Source organism: Pogona vitticeps, chromosome 1 (assembly GCF_051106095.1).
Source record: "Pogona vitticeps strain Pit_001003342236 chromosome 1, PviZW2.1, whole genome shotgun sequence".
Classification (NCBI taxonomy): domain Eukaryota; kingdom Metazoa; phylum Chordata; class Lepidosauria; order Squamata; family Agamidae; genus Pogona; species Pogona vitticeps.
Window position 1 is genome coordinate 148665530 of NC_135783.1, and position 20674 is coordinate 148686203.

Genomic DNA, 20674 nt, shown 5'->3' on the forward strand with positions numbered 1-20674 from the left:
AAATCTATTAGAAGCAGGTGAAACAACGGATTACATTGGGAAGATTCAAGACTATAAGTTCTGAAGTAAATTTTAACAGGTAAAACTGGGACAACCATAAGAAACCCTTTAATAAAAAATTCCTCAGCAAAACAACAGAAAAGAAGGCCAGAGTTGTACTTTACCTAAATTAGCATGGCCTAGTTCTCAGACCCAAATGAACCCTGAGGAAAAGTTAAAGTTGAACAGATTTCCTCAGAATGCGAGGTCTTACAAGTGTTATAACTGCGAAGAGTTTGGTCATTTACAGTTCAATTGTATGAAAAATAAACTTAATATTGTGGAGGATGATGGTCAGACCAAGAAGGCTTATTGTTTAAAACCAGCTGGAGCCACTGAGAGAAGCAGTAACAATGGTAGTTGTGTCTCCATGGCAACTGGCACAACAGAAAATTCTGATCTGCCACTAGCCCAGGTCATTCATTGTTTTTTAGTAAATTATTATTTTATTATTTATTATATATGCAGAAGATATTTTAATACATAATCCTGGTGAATGGATTCTTATTAATGGAAAGTCTTATGTAGGAGTGGTTGATAATATAATATAACCCTGTGTCATCCTGATGTGATTCCTAAAGAACAAATTCTCCCAAACCAGGCTGTTACCATCAAGGCAATAAGTTCTATTCCAGTGACTTTACCCATGGCTAAAGTGAAAATAAACTACAGAGATTGGATCAGAAATTGGGACATGGCAATTTCTGATCAAATCCCTGCACTTTGTTTAATTGGGCTAGATCTTTCAAAGCATGTGCAGAGTGCTTGTGAAGTAACAGGTTCCCTGAGAGAGCAGGGTCTTTTTTTGGTTTGCCTTTGTGAGCTCTCTGTTTTGGGGAGACAAACAGGGGCCACAAGGGGCAAACATCACAGCTATCTTTTTAAAAAGACTCCTGATCAAGAAGATTGTGAGGTCTAAATTCTAGAGTTATGTCGGTACACCCTCAATGTTCCCTAGTAAAGCTCTGAAACACTTTTAGATAAGATGGTGCTGCTGTTCCCCCCCCCTTTAAGTGTGAGAAGCACTCTTATATACAATATGTGCCCCTTGGCAGAATTAGTGTGTTTTCTCCTAAAATGTTGGATTGGGACTATCATATATATTTGTCATGAAGTGTAATTTCTCTCAGATGAACTCTATATAGATCGGAAAAGATGCAAGCTTAGTTTTGGCTGATGCTCCATCAACATTGACAATAATTGCCACAGATGAGGGGTTACATGACAGACTATTCTTCTATATAAGAAATACAGATATAGAACGATACCCTAAGAAGGGGAACAATAGGCTGAATTTTGCCCTCTGTCACCTGGTTTCCTCTATTAGGGCTTTTAAAACTATGGCTGAAATCCTGATGCACAGTTACACAAACAGTATAACATTTGGAACTGAATTACCATAAAGTTAAGAAGCCTCCACAGATGTTATATGTTGCATTCTAAGTCACATAACTTGGCCACAACAGATAACAAAGAGAAAGATTTCTTAACTTATGGCAGTGCATAACTAAAAATTATATAATTGTGTAACTCTGCAACAGGATTTCAGTATTATATGAATGAACATTAACCAGCCCCCATGGGCAAATCCAAAGTGGCATGGCAAAGTCATAGGGTGACTAACTGAGACCTAGGTCACAGTGTCCAGACTGGAGGGCTGAAGATATAGGCAGTATACTTACACGGTTAGAATTCTGGCTATATCACTTGTAAAATCACTGCACCAAATTCTTAGCATAGTCGATACAGAGGTTAATCATTATTCCAGCATAACAGAAATGTTATGATATGGTTTTTCTTTATTTCTTAATAGTTACATACTAGATAAATATTCTTTTCTGCCAAGAAGCTCCAGCCTGTATCTCCGGCTATCGTCACAACAACCCTGTGAGGTAAGAAAGGCTGAAAGACATTGACTAGCCAAAAATAATCCAGTAAGCCTCATTGCTTGCTGTGGACTTCTTGCTCTATTATATGCTGTACTGTATTTGCTATACCACACTGGCTCTCAGGTCTTCTGGCCTAATGCTACTGATCATTTCTAGAATGTGACAAGATTTTTTGTTGGTATTTTGAGATGGTAGCACAATACAGAGCAAACAAATAAAACAAGATTGAAGGAGAACGTTGGATACAACTGATTGGTTGCAACTTGCACTTGTTTCATTTCTCATCATCCCCAGATCCATATCCGTCTTCTTCTTCTTCTTCTTCCGCAGAGTCAAGATAATCTCCATAATCTGTGGCATCTCTTGTGGCCCAGTCGCCAGGGATATTCTGAAATGAGGCTGAGGCTGCAGAGTAAGACAGTAGTGGTCTTAATTTTGTTGAAAATATATATATAATTGGGAGAGTGTCCATATAGGTTGGTAAGAGAAATACCTTCTGCTTTGCTTCCAGAAGATTTCATCTAACTGAGCTGGAGGACAGTGTGTGCCTTAGATTTAGAACTACAACCAGCTAGAATCAACTGGACTGATTCACATTAAGTTTGACTCAGTGTCAGCTTAATAGGGGCAGGATATGGGGGCATGAAAACAGCAGATATTCTGCCAAATAACTAATCCTGGACATGTTACTTGTTTGGACCACAACATTCAGAACCTTTTAGCCAGCACAGACAGAAGTCATATTGGCTGAAGGATTCTGGTACTTGTGGTTTTAAAAGGCAGCGTTTCTAAGTTCTCAGCAAAGCATATGTTACATTAATCAAAGTTTGGAAAGACAGGAAAAAATAGTCCATCTTCTGCATTACAATATTTTCAAAGGAGGTACAACCAAATTCTGTCAAACTACAGTTGTGGAACCTTTTGCCCTACAGATGTTGATGAATTACCACTCCTGTGAAACTTTATCACTGGACAGAATGACTACGGTGGATGCAAGATGGAATCAACAAGATCTTACTAAACTGTGAAAGCTGCAGATTTGTGGAGCAGTGAATATGCTGCCATAACTACAATACCTTAATTTCATGCCAGGGAATCCCTGCCTCACACTAACTCATTGTATGCTGTAGGGAAGAATCTTGTCCTCTTCAAGTTTCCATACTTCAGTCCCTCCTATAGCACAGGTGGGGAAAATGTAAGTACACCTCTGAATTATTTGCAAGGACTGTTTCCACCAAACTAGTGCCCTCCAGCTTTATTGGATTACTATCCTCACACACACACACTGCCAGTGTGGCCCTGGAAAGCCTGTAGAATTGTTTATTATCTGGCTCTGAATGATTCTACATTGCTAAAATGAGAAATAATCAACTGTGGGTTTTTGTATGGAAATATTTAAAAGTAGATTCACCACCACCAGTGTTCTACTCTGCAGCATTGTTATATTGCATTGGGAGCAGAGGCAGCTACCACAAATTGTAGTCCAACTAAAGTGCAGAGCTTGCAAAAGTTAGTGTCCCAAGTTCTGGAAGTCTATAGCACCTGCCACATGATGATAGTATCATCCCTGTGCCTGGCCTTGAACAATCTTATATAAAGGTTCTGCATCTTGACCACCACTAAGCTCTAGCCAAGTGGGGGAATTGCCGGGGGAAAGGTAGAGGAAGACAAGTAGAGTCTATTGGTATTTATACACAAGATGGGGCTTGTCCAATATGTTTTGCTGCATGAGGAGAAGCAACAAATGCCCCATCCACCCACCCATTCATGTCAAAGAGCATACCCAAAGCCAGCTAAGTACCTGAGACCAAAGAAAAAGAAAAAATAATCCACAAGAGGTTTTCCCCATTCCTGGTAGTAAAACTACACCAGTAACAGTAGCACCAAAGCTGCCCTTTCATGACATCTCAGATCTGAAACTTAAAGATGCTTTCCCATTCTCTCCATTGGTAGAGCTGGTCCCAAGGCCCAGTTTTATGATGTGATCTTCCAAGTCAAGATCTTTAGTTTGGACATTAAGTCATCTTCTCTTCTGGCCCCCTACTATCTATTTTCCCTCTCCCCCATTATACTTTTAATTGCTTTGCAGCCTGGAGCTTGTTCTGTAGTTTTAGAGATGCCACGACACTTTGGGGGGTGGATGGTAAAATACATCTAGAAAACTCAAACTTACTTTTATTCTAATGGTTCAATATACATGATAGCTCAACCTTCCCCTTTAGGAAATGAGCCATAGTTCAGCCTTTGATAGCTATGGATTGGCCTAACATTACACTAAAAATAAGGAAGCAGTTCATCATGTGGTTCATCAAGTTGTCAAGTTATTGACTGTGAAACAACCTTTAACTGCTTACTGGTTGAAAATACAGATTTGGGTTGAAAATACACCATTTGGATTACTATTGGCAGATTAAGCAACTAACCATTGAAAGTTGGTTCCTTTTGTAGGGATACTCTTTCAGGCATGCTGAATGACTGTCCAAATCAAAAGGAAATTGAATGATGGGATGTATTTTACAAATGGTCTCCGTTTCCTCATAGTGTTGGAGTATCAGATTTAAACTAAAATGTAACTATAAGTTGATAGCTGGAGGGTAATCAAATACAGTGGTGCCTCACTTAGTGATGTTAATCCATTCCGGAAAAAACATCGCTAGGTGATTTAATCGCTAAGCAATATTAAAAAGCCCATAGGAACGTATTAAAACGTGTTTAATACGTTCCTGTGGGCTAAAAACTTACCTTAAAGCGAAATTCCTCCATAGCGGCGGCCATTTTGGGTACCTCTACAGCGAGGCAAAACAGTGGCGGCCATTTTGTTTTTGCGGTGGCCATTTTGGAACCGCCGATCAGCTGTTTAAAAAAGTTTGCTTTGCCATGATCGCTTCCCCGCGATCATCACAAAGCGAATTTTAGCCATAGAGGACATCGCTAAGCGATTGCTCCAGCGATGGCCAAAAGTCCATCGCTAAGCGATTTCATCTCTCAACGGAGCGATCGCTAAGCGAGGCACCACTGTAGTTAAAAAAAGCAGAAAGTTCATATGTTATTGAAATATGAATAGTTTGGACAATTGTATACTCTGTGTTCTCCTATCCTCTAATCTTTTCCCTTTCCCCCACCTTTTGTATTCCCTACCCTATTCCTAGTAGTTAAAAAATAAATATTAAAAAAAGTTAGCTCCTTTTGTTACAGACCCAAATGTCAAAATAGTGATTTACCATCTATAACTTTCAGCCAGGCAGATGAATAGGCAAAACCGTATTTGTTTTTTGTTTGGCATATATAGACACCTTCATCTGATTTTCTGATTCCTTCAATTTGTAGCCATCCTGTCACACTGTATTTCCGAGGTCCACCTCTTGCCTGAGAAAGATGAAAAACAAATGGTAAATATTTAAGATTAAATCCTCCCCACTTACCTTCCATTGACTTCTCAATACCTTGTAATTCTCCCCATAACTACCAACCTTGTACGGTTTACCTGTATTGAAATATGGGCATCATCTCCAGGCAGAAACCTTTTACTCCCCTTTTTTTTCCATTCAAGATGTGGCATGGGATAGGCAGATACCTCACAACCAAAAATGATGTCATTTCCTGTGAAATTCTGAGTGTCTTGAGGTGGCAAGGAAATAACAGGACCTGGAAGAGACACAGTTGAGAAGATGATGATAAAAATTACATTTTACAAGGAGAACTCATTCCAGAGGTGAAACTTGTTAGGGTAAAGCTATGCATCACCTTAAATAACAGCTCCTCCTTTTTTTTCTGTTCTCTGAGCCTAACATATGGCAGAAGACACAGCAACAGTAGGCCTGTTCACACTGGGTCCACGCTTAAAAAGTTCTTAAATGAAATTATTTTAACTCTCACTTGAGCAATCCTTCTGTCGCCACTGGATATCTTGTTATGGGTCCTTTTCTCCCACTAAATCTTGCAAAAAAGAATACATGCCCTAGGGATGTGCCAGAAAAGTGTGCAACAGCTCTTCAAGAGGAAGGAAGGATTGATTCCAGGAGAAAAATGTGTGGATGCCATCATTTGGCTCAATTCAAACTGTACTACCAGCAATCCCATATACGGATCTATATGCCAGTGTGAACAAACTGAGGGTCAATTGTGAATTTTAATTAGGATACATTTGAAAGACGTGTTTCAATGAACACTGAGCCTCTCACCTTGTAAGGCCCTTGGCTAAGGGAACTGCAGGTGTGTTAATGGGATTATGGAAATGGCAGGAAGAAGAGGAAAAAGAAGTATTTGACCCATGTATGAGTTGGAAAGGAAAGGCTGTCAGACGTGGGTCAAGAATCAAGAATTATGCACCATTTTTCACCAGAGATACCGGAGCTCAGGGCATCAGTTGAATTTTAATGCTCCTCCAGGTTTCCAGGTAGGGAGACAAATCTCACAGTGGACTGTCTAGAGAAGACTATATTTTTACCTTGCTGTTTCTCGGCAGTCTTCTCCTTCCCATTGCCAACTGGCATAAGGGCGCAGTAGTGCACTGTGAAGTTATATGCATGCTGTACTTGTGCTCCCAAAATGCCAGGAGCAAGGGGAAGGCAGCGGGGGAAAACCATTGATGAGAGTGTGCACTTGGGCCTTTCATGCCATGTGAAGCAAGGCAAGGAGTGGGGCACCAGTGTTACAAACAGAAGCCCTGGCAGCAGGTGGTACAGGATTTGGTGGGGAGGGGGAATCTCTGGTTTTCCGGAGGCCCCTCTGCAAGTGCCAGCAGCAGCATAGGGATCAGAAAAACTCCTTACATATTATGTATGCTGTAAGTAAAGTTGTCTGGGATGAGCACCCTGTCACAGATGGCAGTCACTACTGTAGCTGCCTGACATATTTTGCTACTTTTCCAAGAACAAAACCATAGGTTTTCCAACTTACTTTGAGTTGTCATATTACCTAATGGGCCAGGGTTTGGAAGAGTAGGGGCCAGTTTTACCAGGATTCCCTTTGTGTCTCTCCAGTCAGCTGGCCTAGAAGAAGTTCCAGATTGCCTTCCAGTTCTTGCCTGCTCTGCTTCTGTGACATCACAAAGGTCTGCCCCCCCCCCCCGTCTCAGATGCTGGCCCTGAGATCTCAGGGAATGGGATGTTGTTGCCCTAGCACCCACCCCTCTCTGCAAGACCTTAAATGAGGGACTCGTGTACCCATCTAATCTGTTGTCCAAATGCTAGGTGTGATAGAGAGCTTCAAGGCCCTCAAATACTTTCCCTTTTGATACTGGATTCAGAAATCTTTCAAATAGAGGACTTTGTTTTGACTTCAAAGGCATTAGAATTGTCCTTATTGCTGATTGTGTAGAACACTCAGGAAAGTTTGTGTAAAAGGTAGCAATAGGTGTTGGGTTATAAACAGACTAGTCTGTACTTCAGTCATATTAATCACTAATCAGGGAAGAAGTGGCCTATAAATAAAACAAACAAATAAATAGCAGATCGGCTGTAATCCTTAACATACTTCTATATTTCCACAATGAGATGGACTTACTTCTGAGTAAACATTCACAGGCCTGTGGCAGTAAAGACTGTAAAATATTAAATGGGAGAACATATTCACACTTCTTGTTTGATAGGTTGAATTTTGTGATCCTTCTTGTAAGATAGTGCTCATTTTTGTGAATAGATTGTGACAACCCCAGACCTACTGGGATATACCACAGTTTCACTAAGCTGCCACAACCATTCCCTGTAAGGAGTCACACAGACCAGGAATGGATTTTTAACAAATAAAGGAATAAGGTTTATTTAAATAACACACAGGGAAAATAAAATGATCAAGTGAATAAGATACAGTAACGTGGCTTAGTCTCAATCATACATACACCAGTTTGGGTTCACACAGAACACCTTTAAATAAAGCACAGACCCTGAACCTATCAGTTCTGGCTACCCATACAGACACCTGAACCTATCAGGTAGGTACTGACTGACACACAGTAGTACCCTGTCTGACACACAGACTCCCACTCCAGCTTCTTCTCTCAGCTCTCCTTCAGCTCTCCCTAACTTCTCCACACAAACTCCACATATATATACAGTACAGCCCCTCCTCCTGATGTCCCGCCTTCCACTCCCCATAGGATGGAACTTTCCCTCCAACCCATGACAGACAGGTAACATCAGTGCTGTATGTAACACCTCCCCTCTTTATAAGTTGTTTTGTAGGGGGAAAGCTAAGGTGCTTTTCTCCAAAAAACAACCTGGATCCAAAACATACAAAAACAGTTATACATTAACATACAATACCATACTTACTCTAGGATAAACATATCAATTAGGCATTTAAACATTTACCATTTACAATACATCAAGTTACCTTTATTCATACAAACCAGGCATGTTTAATAAACAACAGGTACATTTAACTTTTTGGTCACCAAAATATATACATAGTCCATGTCCCTTCCGCCGTCTTCATTCTTCGGGTCTTCTTGACAAGGCGTCAGCAACACAGTTCACTGACCCTCTGACCACCTTCACTTCAAAGTCATAGTCTTGTAGGTTTAAAGCCCACCTCATAAGTTTACTATTGTGGGTTTTCATTGTCTTTAACCATTGCAGTGGTGAATGGTCAGTGCACAGAACAAAATGTCTTCCCCAGATGTAAGGCTTGGCCTTCTGGTTCGCGTAGACTATGGCCAGGCACTCCTTTTCCACGGTTGCCAAATGTCTCTCACCTTTCTGGAGCTTCCTACTCAGGTAGGACACTGGATGCTGGTCACCATTTTCATCCTCCTGGCAAAGAACTGCTCCTACCCCGCTGTTAGACGCATCGGTGTAGATGATGAACTCCCGGTCGAAGTCTGGAGCACGCAGCACTGGATAGTTGATGAGGGCCTCCTTCAACCTCTGGAACGCCTCCTCACAGTCGCTGGTCCACGGGATGCGGTCATCAGTCTTCTTCCTCGTCAGATCGGTCAGCGGAGTCGCTATCTCGCTAAACCTCGGGATGAACTTTCTGTAGTAGCCCACCAACCCAAGAAATGATTTGACTTTTTTCTTGGTGTTGGGTCTGGGCCAATCACGAACGGCTTCTATTTTGGCCTCTAGGGGTTCGATCACTCCTCCCCCTACTATGTGACCCAAGTATTTTATTTCTGGGCTACCCAGCTGCAGTTTGTTCTCTTTGCAGAGCCTAGGCCAAAGCACTTCCTCCCCTGGGTTAAAGTGCCTCTCCCTGCCTTCCTGGTCATCCCAAGCTTTCTTTCTGACCTTTTGAGCTTGCAGGGTCTCTGCTGCTAGCTCTAGGTTTCTCTTTAGGTCATTCCTTAAAGAGTCTATATATGTCACAACGTCTTGTGGGTCATCCTGGGTGATCTGCTCCCAATTTTGTTTGATTAAATTGAGTGGCCCTTTCACCCTTCTCCCAAACAAAAGTTCAAACGGACTGAACCCGGTACTGGCTTGTGGCACTGATTGATAAGCAAACAAAAGGGATTGCAGCTTCTGGTCCCAATTGTTTGGATTCTCTGCCAAGTAAGCCCTAATCATGCGCATTAGAGTCCCATTGAACTTCTCCATTAACCCATTACTTTCAGGGTGATAGGCAGTGGTTTCCTTGTGTTTGATTCCACAGATTTGCCATAACCGTTTCATGAGCTTCGATGTAAACGATGTGCCCAAATCTGTGATTATTTTTGAGGCGAATCCCATCCTGGACATATACCCCACCAAGGCATCTGCCACTGTGTTAGTTTCAATGTTAGTCAAGGGAATGGCTTCAGGGTACCTCGTGGCATGGTCCACAATGGTGAGAATGAACCGGTTCCCCCTCTTTGTGGCCTTGGGCAAAGGTCCCACAATATCCACCCCTATGCATTTGAACGGAGTGTCAATCACAGGCAAAGGGCACAACTTTGCTTTGGTCCTGTCACGGTTATTCCCCTGCCTCTGACACACATCACATTGTTTACAGAACTCCCTGATCTGCTTCCCTATTTCAGGCCAGTAAAAATTCTGTGTAATTCTCTGCTGTGTTTTGTTCACCCCTAAGTGCGCAGCAAACATGTCAGAGTGCCCCCTTTGTAAGATCATGGGGCGATACTTTTCAGGTACCACTAGCTGACTTCTGATCCCATCTCCCCCTTTTGAGATATTCCTCAGGGTCTCTCTATATAAAATTCCCTTTTTCTCACAAAATCTCACTGGGGTTTCAGGTGTTAGCTGGGCGTCTGTCACCTGTTCAAAACACTTTTGGAGAGTGGCGTCTGCCTTTTGCTCTTGGCCAAATCGGCTGTCTGTGGTTAAGGTTTCCACCACAGCTTCGGAACTCCCCTCTGCTTCTGTCTCGGGCTCTCCAATACCCCCTTGAACTGTCCCTGTGTTAGCTTGTGAGCGTGTAATCACTAGCACCCGTTTCACATGTTCAGCCAGGTCATTTCCCACGAGCACGGCTGCTGGCAGAGTCGATGAAATCGCTAGCCGCCAAACTCCCCTCCAGCCTTGAAAGTTCACAGGTACCTCAGCTACTGGCAGCGAGATCACCTGTCCCTCAATCCCTGCCACCTTCATGCTCTCATTCGGGATTATATACTCCCTAGGAATAATATCTGGATGGCACAGGGTCACCTGGGAACAAGTATCCCTCAGCCCCCTATACTGATGGTCAAGTATTCCTACGTCCACCCCTGCGGTTTCAAACAACTGCGAATCTGTTCTCACTAGCAAGCAGCGCTTGACCTCCACAAGAGGACCATTTTCCTCAGCCTGATCAGCAGATGTAACTGTTCCAGATTGAGTAGCCATGGCAACAGGCTCCCTCAGTGACAAGGAGCTTTGCTCTTTCTGGACACAGAACACAGCTTTTGGCTTGGTTCCACTCAAATCATGAGGCATATTTCCTTTTAGCTGCTTTAATTTCTCACACTCTGAGATTAGATGGCCCTTTCCTTGACAGAAATAACATTTTCTGCTGTATTTTGAGTCTGTCTCATCCTGTTTTGGTTTTCCCTCCAAAATCTGAGGTCTTGGTTTCGTGTCTGAGGGCTTCCCTTCACCATGGGCCCCTCCCCCTTGCTGGTTTCTTCCTGGTCCCTGAGAGTACTTGCTGTAGGTTTCCTTAGGTTTACCTATAGATTTCCCCTCACCTAAGGGCTTTCTTATTTGGGAAATAAAATCTGCGATCTCGGCCGCCTCTGCCACAGATTTCGGTTTCCTTTCCCTCACCTGGAACTTCAGTTCCCCATGCAGGACTGAATAAAACTGTTCCAGCGCTATCAGGTCTTTGAGCTGCTGAAAGGTCTCTGTTCCCTCCTGAGATAGCCATTTCTCTAGCAGCCTCACCAGTTGGGCCCCCACTTGGGTAAAAGTCTGCTCTGGTTTCTTGGTGAGTGACCTGAATCTCTGCCTCAGCTGTTCCGCATTTATCCCATGTCTGGCAAACACCAGTTTTTTAAACTCTGCAAAATCTTTTAACAGCTCCTCTGGCATCTCTGCATAGACTTCTGCCAGGCTGCCACTGATTAAAGATCGCATGATGGTCATCTTCTCAGTTTCCCTTACTGAGAAGTCCACAAACGCTCTTTCCACGAGGGAAAAGAACACCTCAGGGCAATCTCCCTTGTGGTATACAGGGAATTTCTTCAGGGCAGTTTTAGACAATTGGCCCACCTCAGAATCTCTATTGTTATTATTGTTCTGATTCATCAGTTCCAATTTTCTTAACTCAAACGCCATTCTTTCTTTTTCCAGAGCAATTTTCTCTCTCTCCCTCTCCATTTCGAATTGTCTTTGCCTTTCCCTTTCCTCCCTTCTTTCTCTCTCTAATCTTTCCTCCATTTCCCTCACCCTCAGTTCATGCTGTTGGGCTAGGAGCAATTTTCTGAGTTCTGGGTTCCGTTCTCCCGTGCTCTCATCCTGCACTGAGCCAAATTCATCCTCAGAACCTTGGTCCACCTGGGGTTCCCCCACTTCACCCATTTCTGCCATTTGGCTTCGAGTCAAGGGCATAATCCCCCCCCCCCCAGAACAGGCTGCTTTCAAAAGTCAAGCCTCAAAATAAAGCGACCACTTTTTTTTTTCTTTTGCCTCAGAACCAGCCTTCTATAGATTGCTGCTGTTCTTCAGCACTAACTTGCAACTGTTGCCAGCCAAAGTCTACCCCCCTCTGCTAGGCCTCTCAGCAGACAGGCTAGATCACTGCTACTTTCCTCAGCTTTGCCTCAGCCTTTTCCCGCCAAAACAGGTTGCCTCAGAGCTCCCTAATCTAGTCCCACCAATCTGAGGTTACACGTTCTTCCACTAGCATACCTCCCCGTGAGGTAAGCCTAGAAGATTACCTACGCGCTCTCAGATTGTCCCTGACTAGACCCCCCTTGCTCTGGGCACACTTGCCAAGGCTTTGCTGTACCACTGGACAACTGGACCAGTCGTATCCCACACGCTGGACACCAATCAATGTGACAACCCCAGACCTACTGGGATATACCACAGTTTCACTAAGCTGCCACCAACCATTCCCTGTAAGGAGTCACACAGACCAGGAATGGATTTTTAACAAATAAAGGAATAAGGTTTATTTAAATAACACACAGGGAAAATAAAATGATCAAGTGAATAAGATACAGTAACGTGGCTTAGTCTCAATCATACATACACCAGTTTGGGTTCACACAGAACACCTTTAAATAAAGCACAGACCCTGAACCTATCAGTTCTGGCTACCCATACAGACACCTGAACCTATCAGGTAGGTACTGACTGACACACAGTAGTACCCTGTCTGACACACAGACTCCCACTCCAGCTTCTTCTCTCAGCTCTCCTTCAGCTCTCCCTAACTTCTCCACACAAACTCCACATATATATACAGTACAGCCCCTCCTCCTGATGTCCCGCCTTCCACTCCCCATAGGATGGAACTTTCCCTCCAACCCATGACAGACAGGTAACATCAGTGCTGTATGTAACATAGATAACATTATTTTAGGCTTGTTCATGAATCAGTTAGGCAAGCCTAAAAGGATATACTGTATATCAGTCTTTGAATGGCTCTACCCTCAGTGTGTTTACAAACATCATCTCCTGGTGTTGAAAAAGGGGATCACGTAGTTTCTCCTTGGGAAGGGTTCCACAGCCACCAACTCTGAGGCTGTGGCTGAGTCAGAGCAGTCAACATCCAAGGCTAGCTCAGTCTTCAGGTAGAGTGAAACATCCACTGCAGATAGCACAATTCTGAGTTGTGAACATAGGCACTTTATGAGTCTATTATTATTTTGTTGCAGGGTTGTTGTTTTTGACCAGCAAACAGTCAAAAACATATTCCACATGAAGGTATTGAATATGTACAGACATATGCGTGAGAGAGATCTTGTCTTCTCCACCCTTCCCCATAAGAGCTCATAATGTTATTTCAACCTCAACTCTTTCAGGCTAAGGGATATTGTTCTTGTTTAGTCATTAAGTCATGTCCGACTCTTCGTGACCCCATGGACCAGAGCACACCAGGCCCTCCTGTCTTCCACTGCCTCCTGGAGTTGGGTCAAATTCATGTTGGTAGCTTCAATGACACTGTCCAACCATCTCATCCTCTGTCGTCCCCTTCTCTTGCTTTCATACTTTCCCAACATCAGGGAGTGTTCTTTTCTCATGAGATGGCCAAAGTATTGGAGCCTCAGCTTCAGGATCTGCCCTTCCAGTGAGCACTCAGGGTTGATTTCCTTTAGACTGGATAGGTTTGTTCTCCTTGCAGTCCAGGGGACTCTCAAGAGTCTCATCCAGCACCACAATTCAAAAACATAAATTCTTTGGCGGTCAGCCTTCTTCTTGGGATATTAATATATCCCAAAAGACTTCTAGTGAACACATAAATTAGACATTAGGGTGCCCACATCCATTGCTGGGACTGAACTCCTGGCACAATTTCTAGAGGTGGCACTTCAGATGGTTTGAACTACCTCTTCCACAATCCCTTACATCTGGCAATACAGGCTGGGGATTGTGGGAATTGAAGTCTAAGAATCTGGAGTGCCAAAGGTTTGCCACTGCTGGTAGGTTGCTTAAATCCCCCAGACTTATGTAAGATTCAAGCAGGCTACTGTATGTAGGTGTTCATGACACTCAGTGTCTAGCCACAGCATTTCACTGGTAATTTTAAATATTTTAAAACATTTTTTTTCTTCTTCTACTTATCAGTGCTGTGCACAATGAGGCAGTCAAACCATCTGTTTACGAAAATTCTGGCCCACCCACTCCAAAAATGGTAGCTGTTAATTTTGAACTCAGCATGAAGGACAGTTATAACTGCAAACTGTGTGATTTACTAGCATTTCACTTGGGCACTAAATTCTATTTTACAACTTTCATTTTGATCTAGCTCTTAAAGTCATTATGCTTCCGGGGGGAGGGGAATGCACAATTCTAATGTTAATTACAATGCTGTTATTCAGCTCCACTTTTGAGACTAAATTTGTACAATTCAGAACCATGTAGAATTATTGCCATGTGTGGTATAAAGGGCAAATACGTGGAAGGTTTTTTGGCTTGTTTTAAAACCTATTTTTTAATCTTGCCACTAGAGGGAGAGAACCTAGTCTTCTGAGTGCAATAAATGAAGCCGCATTGCAAGAAGGATTGGGCTTCTCAAAAGTGCAGAATGAAAGAAAACATAACTGTTCTTACTCTGAACAACCCATGCATTGATGAAGTATTTGCACCCTCCACAGTTATTTTGAACACAACTAAAATATTGTTGGAAACAAAACGTATTGTCACGAGACAGGGCAGACATCTTCCCAAGTGCGGTACATGGCATAAATTGTTATTGTTTTCTTATGTATGACATAATATTCCTTGCTGTAAAAAGCTAAAAATGTTTCCAAACCTAGTCTTCCAAGCATTTTTTAAGAACAGAGAACCCCACCACCACCTCCTGTTGCATCTGGCAACATGATCAACAGAGAACCCCAACCCCCATCTCAGCTACAAGGATAAGATAAGCAAGATGTGTGTGTACATGTCTGAAGTGAGGGGAGAAGGACAATAAGAGAGATAAAAGTCCGGCCATAGCTGTATATCCTCAGACACTTTTAGCTACAATGTTCTCATCTTTTTCTCAGGATGAAATCACTTCTAAAGAGCAATGTGTATTTGCTGCTATCACAAGTGTTTCCTTCCAGTGATGCAGTTTCTTCAGAGCTGCTGTGCCCAAGCAGTTGTACTTACAAATAGAACCTATGTTTACCACCCAATCCCCAGTGACTGTACAGCAGACAAACAGACATCTGGGGAAGGAAAGCATACGGTGCTGGCCGGCCCTAACATTAGGAAGAGTATGATGGCTGTCTCAGGCAGCAAAAGATGGTTGCTATGAAAAGGCAGTAAAATTTAGGCATCTAATCTGTTATTGTTGTGTTTTTTATTGTCAGGGAGGAGAATTGATGCATGCGGCATTTTCTGCCTCAGTTACAGAAACCATTCAGCTCACTTGGGACACCACATACATTGATCTGGGGGTGGGCAACCTCATTTGCTCCACATCCTCAGCCACTGACAAGTCCTGGGATGGTCCAGGAAGGCTGCATCAGTAGAGCTCAAAGCACACAAGCCCTTTTTTGGATGTCTATGTTCAGTGTGCAGATGTCAGGAAGGAGGGGCAGGGAGATAACACTACCACCAAGTGCAAGGCAGGGGACACAGCACCAGATTCCTTTAATTTTGTGAAGTACCCTTTGTGTTGTTTCACACTGGAACTCCTCCAGCTCTATCTAGCACAAAATAAGACTCTGGGTGTTTTCTAGCCCCCTCTTCATATATTGTCCCGCACATGTTAAGCTGTATGTGTGAGTGCATTCCAACCATGCTATGCAACTAGGCAAACAAGAAGTCTACTTACATGCAGCTGAAGATGCTCAGGCAGTTTCATTTCAGTTGCCACGACCAATCTGCAAAATCTACAGGGGAAACCCACAGAGGTCTAGAATTGTACTCCTACTTGGCCTCCACACATGAAGCCCATTTTAGCAATGGCTAAAAAGAGATTTACCTAGTTTGAACATGTTGATTTTGGAGGATACAGCCTTCGGAATATCCTACCCAGCAATGTAACTTTTTCAAACTCTGCTTGTATATTCCACACTTTTTTTATTGATGGGTTGATTCTTTGATCAAACTAAGATGGTGGTCACAGGAGCCCCTGTTTCCTCCAGCATTAGAAAGTCAGCTAGTAACCCACAAACCTTTAAAATTCCTTGAAGGAAGGAACAGTCATGCCCCTTTACTCGGCTAGACTGGTAAGTACCTAAGGGTACACAACTTCGTCAAGAGAATATTAGCACCATTCTGTCTCTGAGGTACAGGACTATAAAGAGAGATTGAAACATTAAGGAGAAAAGATATTGAGTTTCAAAAAGTTTGCTTCTTATAATTTACAGCCTCTCATCTGGAGAAAAGAGATTATACAAATCAGTTTTACCTCATTAAAAATCCAAAAAGATGTTAATTTTTTAAACCAGGCTGGTGATAATTTCTGTAATAAATTGGCTATGTTCTATAGATATAATAGGGTACCTGCAAGTATTGCAATATTTGTGGATCTGTACCATCAAGAAAATATAGAGGTGATTAGCAGCTCTGAATACTGAGAATAAAGCATGGCAAGCGGCAGATATGGGGAAGAATGACCCGAATGAGAAAAAAAAAACACCTCAGGATAGTGGCAGTATGTTGAAGCAAAATGGTCTTTGTGTGAATTGATTAAGATTACTGGAAGGATGTATTTAATTAGACCCGCACTGACACACATTAACAGATGGAGACCAGGATCCTATTGGTGTTCACAAAATATTTGCATACCTTGATGTGGACTAATTTTTGAGCTGTGTGTTTTGGCCATGGGTCTCAGTATCTTCCCAGGATCTAAAGCTGAAGAAGAGGCAACTTTGCAATTTGATTGGCAAATCACAGAAAATCAAAAGCTTTCTAGGAAGGGCTGAGACATTTTTACCTAAGAGTCTAATAAAGAGAGTCTATTAATCTACTTTTAAGAAAACGTCCAAAATTCTAATAGAGGTTTGCACTGTGGCAATGCTAATAGCAATTCTGTGTAATACTCAGCATTAAATCAAACAAATGCACATATTTCAAATGACTGGCTTAGGTCACAATTCTGCACGTATGTATCTAGATGGACCTTACTTGGACTTTATTCTGAATTGACATACATAAGAAGTCATAGCTTTGAACTGTAGTAGTGTATTGCAGATCTTTCCACTCCCCCTATGCTAGCAAACAGACATTTTCAGTTGATTTGTTAAATTTCAGAACATCTCAACATTTTCATGAAATATCTTAGAGGTGAAATTTTCCTGCAGATATTTGAGATCAAATGACATAGTTACACAAGGATCTTCATCAGTATTTCCTTGTTACTTCCTTGGTTTTTTAGACTCTGTAGAAAACAAGATCTTGCAAAACAAATTTAAGTTTTAAGTTTTAAAAAGGAATCTTCAGCAGCGGGGTTTCCTATTTCTTTTCTTTGCTGTCACTTCTCATTTCTGCTATTTGTTATTTTACAGGAATGCTTATTTGAAGAGATACCAATATTAGGTGCAGAACCAGAATTTGGAGAGGAAGGATTTCTTCCAGAGTGGATTGTGCAAATTTCTGTGTCCTTAGATAGCCCAAACATTACAACTTACAGACCTAGGCTGAAGTCTATCACACTTACCTGGAAGTAAGTGCCATTGAAATCCATAAAGTTTACTTCTGAGCAGACATATAACTGGCTTGTCTATCAGACTAGGACTGCCAGTTTCTGCATACTTAATCCACAGCAGTGGAAACTTATCCTTAAGAGCAAGTGGGGCACTGCCCCACCTCAGGATCAGCCAGCTATACTATGCTGGTTTCCTTCCCCAAGTGTTTCCCCCTGTGTGCATGTGTGAATGCTTCCTTGTCTCTGCATGTGAGGCACAAAATGCCCCCCTCTGTGTGTGTGTGTGTGTGTGTGTGTGTGTGTGTGTGTGTGTGTGTGTGTGTGTGTGTGTGTGTGTGTGTGTGTGTGTGAGAGAGAGAGAGAGAGAGAGAGAGAGAGAGAGAACATCCACCACTGTCTGATAGTAACTACCATTGTACACAGTAGCCAAAATCTAATTTAGAGAAACCATACACATAACAGCAATCGTTAAGCCGCTTTTCTCCTCTGCTGTGCTGTCCTTCACACAATCATTTGCATGCCTGATTTCAAAACTGGTTGTGCTACTGGTCATGTGAAGGAGAGCCCATTGGAGCAAGCGATTCCCTTTACGCCACCCCCTACACGGGATTCCAGTCATTATGACTTACCTCTGAATAAACTTGAATAGAATGGTGCTGTTACATACAAATATCTGAGCTGCTTAACTCCCAAAGTGACTCATACATATTCATTCTGTTGGGATATGTGACTGAGTGATTGAGGTACCCCCTCAAAAAGCATAAGGCATAATTTAATCTTTCTTTCTGCATTTTCATTTAGACTTCCTTCTGTACTGTCTTTTCTTACCTGATTTGCACGGTCCCTTGTGCTTTATGCTGCTGTTTCCCTCCTTCCCTGTGTAAGTCTCCTTGAACTGGCAGATGTTTTCGTAGGTCTTCCCTTCAGGTCCACATACACTCTCCTGAGATTTGCACACGCAACGTGGCTCGGGGATTTCTCCGTACTTTATGCCCTCCACATCCAGCCGGCACTCCAGGTGGTCTCCGCACTGCCCATAGAAATTGCTGCCTTCGTCCAAGTCACAGGCCTGCCCTTCTACATTTCCACATTCAGGACAGCAGCCGCACGGGTCCAGGACGGTTCCTGCTCGGCAGTTTGCCGGCATGGAGCACAGTTCCAAATTGCAGGTTCCACAGTCATCCCCTTCTCTCAGCAGTCGCAACCAGCCTCTGTGGTACCAGGGAGGGAAGGTCTGAGAAACATTCACCAGGGTGGCGACCAGCACAGTGATAACCACCAGGGGCTTCATCTTGAGAATGTAAGGAAGAAGAAGCAAAGATCTTTGGCACAGAGCCAGAAGGAAAAGGCGGCCGGAGGGGGGGGGAGGAGGAGGAGAAGGAGGACAGGGCATGTCACATTCCAGGTTTAGTCTTGGAATATGAATCTACAGCAAACACACAGACTTTTAAACACAAATTAGCTCCAGATTTCTGCTGTTCTCGTATCATTAACAAGGAAGAACAGATAGCCCAAAAATTGTTTTGCAGGGTTCTCAAAAGCAGTTAGTATTAACAGCACGCATATAAAGAAATCCCTCCTTCCGACAGCTGTGCCTGACATTTTCTTAGAATGTCTCCTGCATTTCTTAGAAACACACTTTCATAATCACCAAGCAAATCACAAGATAATAAATGTGTTGGCTGAAATCCTATTGCTTTTTTAGGAATGCAGAAGGCAAAAGGCATAACATTCAGTCATTAACAAGTTGCCGCTGAGATACTTGGGGTCACACATGCACGCTGGCTTGGTGCACACTCGAGAATCCCAGTGGGGACTTGCTAACTGCTGGTTAAGCATGACTGTTACATGTTCTGCATAAAAAAGCAACAGGATTCCAGCCATTATGTAAATGCGGAGCAAGCATATATCACACACACAAAAATTAACTGTGCTTAAGCAAGTGTTGCTTGAGTTCATGCATTCATTTTTACAATTTTCTTTGGTGTTAAAAATATGTCTGGTTCTAATGCCAGACTGCATCATATTCCCCTTTATGTGTTTGGAATCGCAGGATTTCCAGTCAAGATACATCTGGGTATCTGTGGGTGGGTTATAAAAGTCAGTGGCAATTTTGTTTTTAGTGGTAAGGAAGACATCAAGGAAAGGGACAGATGGATTTTCAGTGGTGCTCCTAGATGCCAATCTGACTGTGGGATAAACAGAGTTGATACATGATTTAAGTTTCTTTAGGCATTCCTTGCCTTTCATCCAGACCATTTGCCACCATATAGGCATAATTCAAAGTGCTGGTTTTGACCTATGAGGCCTTAAATGACTTGGGTCCATGGGGGGGGGAGCCTTTCTTGCAGCCCCATTATCCTCACAGGTGTGTTTGGTGAGGACACAAGGGAAGGCCTTCTCTGTTGCTGTTCCCAAGCTATGGACTTCCTCCTCTGAGCCCCATCTTTGCTGTCCTTCTCCAAGACCTTTCTCTTTTTCTTGGCAACTGGCTGCCTAAGAGGTGGTCCTTGAAAGAAAGAAAGAAAGAAAGAAAGAAAGAAAGAAAGAAAGAAAGAAAGAAAGAAAGACAGACAGACAGACAGACAGACAGACAGACAGATGTTTGCCACTGATTTATTATCTGTTTTTATATAAAATATATAACACTTCCTTTATCCCATAATAATGCTTATAAAAGCATGCCTGCTTTCTCTCCTTCCCCCTCAATATTATTGCATGGGTCTTCACCAGCCATAATGATATGGACCATCTTGTGTATATGTTTTCCATTTGGTACATAGATTCCAATCACATGCAAAAGCAAATTAATATTGCATCAATCCACGTTTGGCAGATCAGCCTGGATTGGGGGCTGAAACCAATTGGTGTTTATGTAAGATTTAAATAACTTAACAACCATCAGTTTGTCACAATCAACCTACAGTAAGTTGCGTAAGCCTTACACGAACACCAGTAGGATTCTGGCCTCCATTTTGTAATTGGTAAATTTGGTTGGAAGGCATTTGTCGCTTTGTTTTTTGTTTCATATCTCAGGCAGATAGTTCTGAAAAAAAATCCAGGGCCTGGAGGGATAG

At 42.6% G+C, this 20674-nt stretch overlaps 1 protein-coding gene across 1 annotated transcript; it reads right to left on the reverse strand.

The window, feature by feature from the left end:
- Positions 1 to 1818: 1818 nt before the first annotated feature.
- LOC110078971 (kazal-type serine protease inhibitor domain-containing protein 1) lies at positions 1819 to 19988 on the reverse strand. The gene is made up of 4 exons (XM_020793673.3): positions 18426 to 19988; positions 5413 to 5573; positions 5150 to 5294; positions 1819 to 2333 (listed from the first exon to the last, which is right to left on the reverse strand). Exons 1-4 carry the CDS (start codon positions 18988 to 18990, stop codon positions 2203 to 2205), a joined length of 1002 nt encoding a protein of 333 aa, XP_020649332.3. The 5' UTR covers positions 18991 to 19988; the 3' UTR covers positions 1819 to 2202.
- Positions 19989 to 20674: the final 686 nt, after the last annotated feature.

Bases quoted from the DNA above. Each gene is read 5' to 3' on its own strand.
- LOC110078971 (XM_020793673.3), bottom strand. From the start codon at position 18,990: ATGCCCTGTCCTCCTTCTCCTCCTCCTCCCCCCCCCTCCGGCCGCCTT. The intron at 5,574-18,425 runs GTAAGAAAAGAC...TGTCTCTTCCAG, and splicing joins CAAGGGACCGTGCAAATCAG to GTCCTGTTATTTCCTTGCCA. The intron at 2,334-5,149 runs GTAAATCACTAT...CTTACTCTGCAG, and splicing joins CTGGCTGAAAGTTATAGATG to CCTCAGCCTCATTTCAGAAT.